The following is a 9,064-nucleotide window of genomic DNA, read 5'->3' as shown; positions in this document are numbered from 1 at the left end:
CCAGGTGAGCCCATTTGAAGATGCTATTGGCATGTATCACACCACAAAACCAGTCTGAGTCCTTGCAACATTTTAACACATATTCAGGTTGACATGGAACCCTCTAAATGCAGAAAAGAAAAGAAAAGAAAAAAGAACACACTTTCTTTCCTTGGTTCACTGAATTCAGTTTGGTCTGTTTTCTAAGCCTGGCCCTCACCTGTCCTTCACTGCTCTTTTCGCTGGTGCTCCTCTTTCTGATGCCCAGCAAGGCTGGCCTCCTCCTGACCGTGCCCTCCCTGCCCGTCATGACTACAGCAGTCTTTAAGCACAAACACAACTTTTTTCCCACACATGAAAAATAAACAACTATTATACATTTTACATTGAATAATTTCATTGTGTACCTTGCATTTACCTAATTTGAAACAGTCGAAAAAGCAACAAAGTCAGTTTTGGTCAGTTCTGCCAATGGGCAGACTCATATTGATGAGCCATTGTACTCTTGGTGTGCTGATGACCAATTCTGGTGACTGTTTACAGCTGTTTTGCCAATTGCAGGTCACTTGTATGTTTAGACCACTTCATCATCATCATCATCATCATCATTCTAACTTTTATTTATTTATTTATTTATTTAAAAAAAGGACTGATGAACTGCCTGTTGTTTTGTTTCCATTTGCTGTTGCACTGTGTCAAATTAAGTATTGTTAACTCTACATGTCCTGACAGGGTTTGAAACCACATTCCAATGTAGAATAATAATGAATTTTGTGATTCCCTCTGTCTCCCTCTTACACAAAAACACATACAGTGACCACATATATGTATTTCTGGTCAGTCATGAATTCTGGCCTCTCAAGAGTTCTGGCTTACAGCTAAAATACAATTCACAGTAACTGAAACCCAAACCCCATGGGTCAAGGGGAAAAAAAGGAATATTTATTTATAAAAGTGAGAAATGAGATTCAATAAAATAGTAGAAAGTGTATGAATAGCCCTATCTACGTAAGTAGTCCAGTAAGGGTTCATTTGTTGGTATGATTATGGTAATAAAATACTAGCTTTAATTACGACCTGATGTGTTTCTTTTGTGAGACACTAGATGGCAGCAGTGGGATAAATTGTTGAAATGCTATTCCCACATTAAAATGTATTCTTTTCCCACTGAACTCCACTATAAATGTCCTAATATCCAGTTACTGCAAAAGAGATATGATGAATAATATTTATCCTCTGAACCCTTATGAGAGTTGCCCATCAGCAAAGAATTTCCAGGTATTGCACAGAATTCATTTTTGACATTGTTATATCCATCAATACATGTAACATCACAATTGCTCGAGGGTGCTATTTTCATGAGAGATGAGAACCGATTCCAGTATAAATTATCCAAAAACTTTCACTTTATTTAACATTTTTCTCCCCTGTGTATATTTCAAGAGATCACAGATTTGAGCTACATTTAAAGTATAAATTCAAAGAGTGAGAGTAGATGCTCTAATGCCCTAACCGAAATCCCAGCAGCATTTTCAGACAACTAATTAAATCTTGAAGTGTTCCAGTCGCTATTTTGTGATGGAACACTCCCTGTGAATCCAGTTCATCTCTAAGAACCTTCCTCAAATATTCAATCACATACATATGCCAATGAGACTGACTGGTCACTACAAGAGCATACATAACATACATACATAACGCACTGTGATGTGTTTGTGTGTTACAGACATATCTTTGATCAAAGCCTCATGCAAAGGCTGAACCAGGACCACAGGATCTGAACATCTACACAGTCAGAAATTCATTTATGCAATTATTATTATTTTTATTTATTTTTAATTTATTTATTTATTTTAATGAAATCATCAGATCAGTGAGCAGTTTTGTCGTGTCTGTTATCTCAGACCTGTCTGAAACTCTTAAATGAGTGTTATTCTGCTGTGACAGGCTTCGGGGGATTTAGCTTTTTAATGTTCTACTGACTCTGAGCTGTGGACTGCCTTTCTTTTTCTCACAGCTCAGAACTCTGCTGATATACAGACAGACAGACAGGCAGACAGAAAGATAGATAGATAGATAGATAGATAGATAGATAGATAGATAGATAGATAGATAGATAGATAGATAGATAGATAGATAGATAGATAGAAGAGTCAAGTGAAGGAGAAAAAACATTTTTTATTTCTCAGCTGCTTATTGTTGTCCTTTATTGTGTGTATGTACTCACAAGTGTATAGGTGTATGTGTGTGTGTGTGTGTGTGTGTGTGTGTATATGAAGTCTTCAGTGTTGGGTAGTGTTCCTGCACAGCCCTTGGCTACTCAGTGGCTGTTTCAGGCGTGAACGGCTAATGGCTCTACCCCCATGAATATTAGATATGCTTCCTCCTGATCTGCAAAAAAAATGACAACGTCATGAAAAACAAAAGAGAAACCCAAACAAAAAAAAAAAAAAAAGCAAAACAAAAACATGTACAACAACGCAGTTTTGAATTTTCACCACAGTTGTTGTGTTTCATACTCACCTTAACTATGGACACACACACTCTGAGCTGTGCCTTGTGCACCTTCACTCACTAAGTGACAAGTTCATCATCAGTCATAAAGAGATGTCAGAAGTCCCAGAGGGAGTCCTTTAGTGAAGCCAAACCCCATTACCATCACAGCACACTATGTGTAAATCTTTGTGTCCCAGTGTCAAAGCACGCCAAGGAAGACAGAAGACAGATGAATTGTGGTTTTGTTTGTGCATCTTTTTTTTTTTCTTTGACCTGGAGAAATTAGTACCTTTTCCAACAATCGGGAGTCAACCACTATTTTCAAACTATTCACCTCTCAATTAAGTACACAGTATTGAGGAACAGGACTGTGTGTGTGTGTGTGTAAGAGACAGAGAGAGAGAGACAGAGAGAGAGAGAGAGAGAGAGAGAGAGAGTGCACGCGTGTGTCTTTTATGCCTGAGGATGCTGCGTGTTTTTTTCCAGAAGGGACTTGCTGTAGTGGATGTGAGATCAGTGTATGTGAGTGTGAGTCAGAGTGAGTGTGTGTGTGTGTGCCTGTGTTTTGTTCCTCTGGAAACATGGCAGGTGAAATTGTTATGGGAATGGTTTATAACTTACTACTACCTCTGCTTCTGCTTACTGGTGAGTCCTAAACATTTCTTTATTCAGCGCTAAATTCATAAGATAAAAAACGTGTGTGTGTGTGTGTACATGTCAGAATAGTGTTGACTGTGGTAGTGATGTCTTGAGCACTTGTAGAAATTTAATCACTGTTATCATCACGGCACTGTCTGATCAATTTGGCATCTGAAAGAGCATGTCAGTAACGATTGAAAAAACCCCTGTAAGGTAATAGGAGTCTGTTTGGTGGCTATGGGGTAGAGATCTGTTCCTTTTTTCTACTATGTCTATTTCTTATGCCTTTATTTGTCTGGCACTGAAGACAGTAAAACTCTGAGAGTGCTGTTATAAGTAGAATTGTGACATGAGTCACTAAAGCCATTTTATACAATGGAAGATATAAACTTGACTTAACATGAATATGTGTACAACATCTACAGACCAGGTTATGACATGTGAACTAGCAGGGCACAATATATACATATATTTGTGATGTTAAAATAAGGGCATTTATAAACAAGAAATAATTTTACCCCCAACTAAAACCAATGAAAATGATCTTCAGAAAATCTACCTACACGTATATTCTATTAAGAATACTGAAAATATGCTCCACGTCTCACTGTGCAATTTACCGTGAAAACCGTCATTAGTCTTTTCTTCAGATTCTCTTGAACAGACATTTTAAGAATTAAGCTGAAATAAACATGACTTACAGCAGTGGGGGGGTTTGTTTTGTTTTGTTTTGTTTTGTCTTTTACAATTTTGTCACCAGTTTAAAACAGCTGGAGAGGGAAAGAACTGTATTGTATATAATTTGTATATATATATATATATATATTTTTTTTTTTTTCTGCCTAAAAGGTCATAATGGGGACCAATGTAAATGTAAGAGTCATCATACAAAACAAAACTGCCCTCCAAATTAAACATTTTAAACAAGTATCTCTTTTATCAAGAGATACTTGATACACATTACAATACAAATTAGAAAATAATATTCTCGAATGATATTTGTTTTTAATATCAAATTTTCATTATTTTTAAGCCCTCAGTGATATTGAACGACAACACCGCATTTTAAAGGCAGTACAATGAGTCAATGCCGTTGCATTTACTTTCTGCTGAATTGTTTACACACAGACACACACACACACACACACACAAACCTTCGTTATACTACAAAAAATCCAAAGGTTATGCACATTAAGTCTCCAGCCATCTGAACAGAATGCCTCCCCTCGCACTTTGTTTACATATACATTTAAAAAGATATCTAATTTCAAAAATAAATGCAAAAAAAAAATCAATGCCATTGACTTTTTTCAGCCTGTTTTCAGCCCTCATATGCTGGGCTTTTTAGATGGCTGTCTGTGCTGTTTCTTGCAATAACTTCACCGCCATAAATAATCATTAGCTAAACTGTATCTCTTTCACATGATTGTATAGAGAAAAAACACCTTCTTCAACCGCACCGCTTAAAGAAGGAGTTGAATCATTTTTTAAAATATGGAGGGGCCAGGTGTCCTCAGTCTCATTAGCACCCTTACAGTTAACCGTTAAGAAACCATTCATGTGAAATCTGTCAATCACACCATGCCGTTGACCTTTGACCTACTATGTTGAATGAACTATTTGAAAATGACTACTCTTTCTCCGTTCTTGAAAGGAATGCATTTTCATATGTCATGTCATTTTTGGCTAGCACATTCACACGTGTGTGACTTGAACTTCTCTGAGTCTTGTTTTAAAAAAAAAATCTGTGGATAGACAGTCTTATGTCATGTTTGTGTGTTGCTCTCAGTGTAGACGATTTTTACAGTTTGTCTTTACTGTGGACTGTGTTTCATAAAACCTATTTTTAGTTGTTCCACAGCATCAATATAACTATATTAATATACAGTTCCACTAAACATATTTATTCAGGATCAACCATATATAGTACATTTACAGTTTCCTGAATATTGTATGAGCAGCACAGAAGACCTTAACTTTAGAAATTGATTTTAAATTTAGAATTAACCGTTGCACACTTCATTACGAAAAAAAAACCCTCCAGAATTAACCATGGCACACTGCATTGCCTGACAATGTATTTGTACAGTAACTGATTGAAATGAAATATTTTGAATATTCTATAATTGCATTTTGCTCTCTGTCTCTCTACAGCGATATCCTTCCGGTACAATGGACTGTCTGTACTGTATCTTCTCTTTCTCCTCATTCTGCCTCTAATGCCCAACCCCAGCCCGGCCACCATGAAAAGTAAGCTGCTAAAAAATGATAGAGCTTACAGATGACTTTGAGTCAAAGATTTAGTCATGATATTTTTTATCATAATAATTTATTATATATAAACTTAACTACATTTAAGATTATATCTAAGATTATTTTTTTTTAAATTGTATTTTAATGAATGAGAAATGCTGTGTCCTCCCAGGTGTGGCTCTTGACTCAATAAAGTGATGAAATATCCCATCATTCTTTGGGTCAGGTACACAAATATAGGACAGATCCAGTCACCTGTTAGTTTGGCTATCAGGGCTAAAGGAAGAGATCTCAGTGGCAATATGACAGAGGGGTGGTGGTGTGAGGTTGGTCAAAGTTTCAGTGAAAAAGACTATCAGCTTGCTGGTAATTCACGAGGAACAGTGGTCAGGAGGTTTTGATGCAAGCCTGAGAGAAAAACATCGTCACCCGCTTGGCTTGGTGTGAGTTGTAGGACAAAACAGATGAGCAACTCTGAATGAGAGGTGTGAATAGGCAGCTTCATTATGAACATCATCTCTGTTAAGATCTTTAGCGTGAGGGATACTATCTTGAGGCTACAGTGCACCAGCCCCTCTGTGACGGTACGTTTGGAATTGAGGTGTAGAGAGCACAGGTGTGTACAATGGGGAGCAGGGAAAAAAAGTCAATGAGTTCACTGAGTTCATCCTCCAATGAGTTCATTCAGTTCTCAACCAACGGACAACTGCCAAAGGAAACCAATACCACCGAGTGACCCTTCCCCTCCATGTAGGGTTATTAGCCATTGTTTTACAATGTGAGCTGCATTTTTCTTGGTACTGTTACGTCCCACTCAACCTCAACCTCAGAGTATGAGGTAAATGCCAATAAAAAGCCATTTTTGAGCGTTAACCGTCATCCTACAGTTCCTCATCTAACAGTGTTTTTCAGGAAGACAGTGCACCCATCCACAGGATATGAGAGGTCATTGAGTGGTTTAATGAATGTGAAACCTACATAAAACCATATGCTATGGCTGTCTCAGTCACAATATCTTAACTTAAATTTAACTTACTGTAGATTCGAAAGATGACGACATGTTCCATCCACCATAAACAAAATGTGAAAAAAAAAAAAAAATTCTATGTAAGAATTGAGGATGATAAGAATGTAAGGATGTTCCTTGTGAAGGAGATCCTTGTGAAACATGCCATGGTGTACTGTGACTGGTCTAACTGAAAGAGCAGTGTTAAAGATATTTGTAGAACACGCCGTCATGTATTGTAACTGGTGTAACAGCTCATTCAGACACTTTATGTTGGTGTTTCTCTTATTTTGGCAGTTACCTGTATTTTGATACTATTTTCAGCCCGACATGCTGTTTGTAGTTTACATTGTAAAGTAGAGTGCTCTCACATGTAGAATTGGCACCAGCAGCAACGACAGAAAACTGTTGTCATCAAGTCTTTTCCAATTTGGCAACAGCTATGAATTAAGCTCTTCTTTAACTCAAGTTAAAATACAGAAAGGTCTCCATTCTTGTAAAAGAAAGCAGTGATGTGGGAAATGTGTGTCTGCGTGTGGGTGTGTTTGCTCTGATCAATACATGCAGTTAAAATTAAAGAAGTGGCCAGTCAGCCTCGGCAGTACTTTGTAAAGAGATGTGACCAGTCTGGTCTCATCAATGATTCAGTACAGAGTAATTATAAAGAGGAATTAAGAGTGGTCGTGTCAGCGGAGTTGGAATGAGAGGAACACCTGCCATTTGTCTGAGCACTCTCTACAACTACACCATCCTCTCTGCATCCTGTATGGTTCTAAGTGTTTACCTCCCCCTTTCTCTCTGTCTCTCTCTCTCCCACACACACACACACACACACACACATTATGTTCATTTCTACAGTGTGAGTGAAGCAGGCTCTGATTAAACAGTGTCATAATTGAGATCCATCAAACAGGCTTCTGCAGAGAACTGACATAAAGCTTTTAGTAAAAATCCGTTATCGGAAACACATTTGCTGCATCAGCTAATGCTGTTTATGAGTAGAATTGGTTTTCTGCTAAACAAACAAAAACAAACATCCATAGTACCCATCCACTCCACCGCATATCTGTATGACTTTATGCCACAGTGACGTTCTCTGAGCTAACTGGCTAATCCTCACAATCTCAAAGGCTCAGAGTAAGAGAAGGTGAAGGATTATCCACTGATTAGACCATACAAGTCAACATCAGAGCTGGTGATTACCCACTGATTAGATCATACAAGTCAATGTCAGAGCTTACAGATCTACTCACCCACAATTCATTCATCTCAAGACATTGACTGGAGTTGAATTCATTTGTTTTACATAAGTTCTAATTTTCTGTCAATGAAATGGAATGGAATTTCTTTCAATGACATTAAATCAGAGCAGATCTGATGACATTAAACTTGTCATCATAGCCTGTAATAAAAAAAACTTTTATGTATGTATCATGAAGGTGCTATGGGGTAGCTTTCACTCACCCATGTGAAAGTGTGTTTTCACATTTTGTTGCGTATACGTTTTTGTTGTCATTAGATGTATTCCAGTGCGATTTTTCCACATTTACCTAAATACCATCCATACTGTAAATGGAAAATGCTTTTTAGTTTGGAGATAGATATATTAAAAAAATTAAATGACAGACTAGTTTCTTTATCTTTTGAAAGTGAAATCAGGTGTTTGTGGACGTTTCACTCCAAACAAATTTCTCCTAATTTATTTATTTAAGCAGCCGTGATGTGTGTCATTTTTAAACCAGGTAGAGTATAGTACATGGTTAATTTTCACAAAGCCTTTCCTCTTTAAGTAAAACCAGCTCAACATTTTTTGGTGTATCATATCACTATAACTTTCAAATGGGTTTAATCTTTTCACAGAGATTTATAATATTTAGTTCAAAATGGTCATTGCTGATGAGGAAAAAGCTAGTTGCATAAAACAGAAAGTCTAAGGGGCCCTTATATACAGAAGGTCTGAGGGGCCCTTATATATTAAAGCTGATTATTATTTAAAAATGAAGCGCTCTCATTTTGGTCTTTAAGTGCTGATACAGGTGAAGCTGCTGTGTCCAGCTGGCTCCAGGGGCCCACAGACCAGTCAGTTACGACAGTAAAGACAGACCACATCCTGGTGTCGTAAGCAGAAAGTCTGTAAGCTGCGTAACATGGCTGTGCTTTCTCTCTTACTCACTGTAATTCAGAGCCATTAAACCCCCAAACATGGAGCCCAAAGACTCATAAAAGCTAATTAAAACATGGCTTAGTGCTCCACTGAGAATCACACAGACTAAAGGATGTCTGGACAGATCGGCCATATGGAAAATGGATGACGTTCTTATTCTGATCATCTTCATACTACTTTGTATAATACTATATGTATTTTATAGCCTGCACATTAGTCTCATAAACTACCTGTGTGTGTGTGTGTGTGTGTGTGTGTGTGTGTGTGTGTGTGTGTGTGTGTGTTTGTGTTGTAGGCAAGACGGGGAAGTTTCTTGTGATCGTTTGTTCGACCAGCGTGATGTTTCTGGCTTTGCAGTGCGGGATGCAGATTACGTTTGCATATGTGCCAAAGCACGGTGAGATCACCACATCTAAGAACTTCCTGTTTACAGCCCTTACTTAAACAGAGTGCCTCTACCAACAAGTACACAGCATGATTATAAAACAAAACAAACAACAACAACTTCTCTGGTCTGTACCCAAATA

General features: G+C 37.6%; 1 protein-coding gene across 1 annotated transcript in view; it reads left to right on the top strand.

The window, feature by feature from the left end:
* Positions 1-3,056: 3,056 nt before the first annotated feature.
* The window catches only part of LOC115821426 (piezo-type mechanosensitive ion channel component 2), a 41,665-nt gene continuing 35,657 nt past the window's right edge, over positions 3,057-9,064 (top strand). The window contains exons 1-3 of the mRNA XM_030785254.1: positions 3,057-3,120; positions 5,269-5,364; positions 8,833-8,934. Of these exons, the coding sequence (XP_030641114.1) occupies positions 3,057-3,120; positions 5,269-5,364; positions 8,833-8,934 (262 nt within the window). The remainder of the gene's footprint in view (positions 3,121-5,268; positions 5,365-8,832; positions 8,935-9,064) is intronic.

This window comes from Chanos chanos, chromosome 9 (assembly GCF_902362185.1).
Source record: "Chanos chanos chromosome 9, fChaCha1.1, whole genome shotgun sequence".
Taxonomy (NCBI): domain Eukaryota; kingdom Metazoa; phylum Chordata; class Actinopteri; order Gonorynchiformes; family Chanidae; genus Chanos; species Chanos chanos.
The sequence above is the reverse complement of the archived record's forward strand: the minus strand, read 5'-3'. Positions and strand labels throughout refer to the sequence as shown.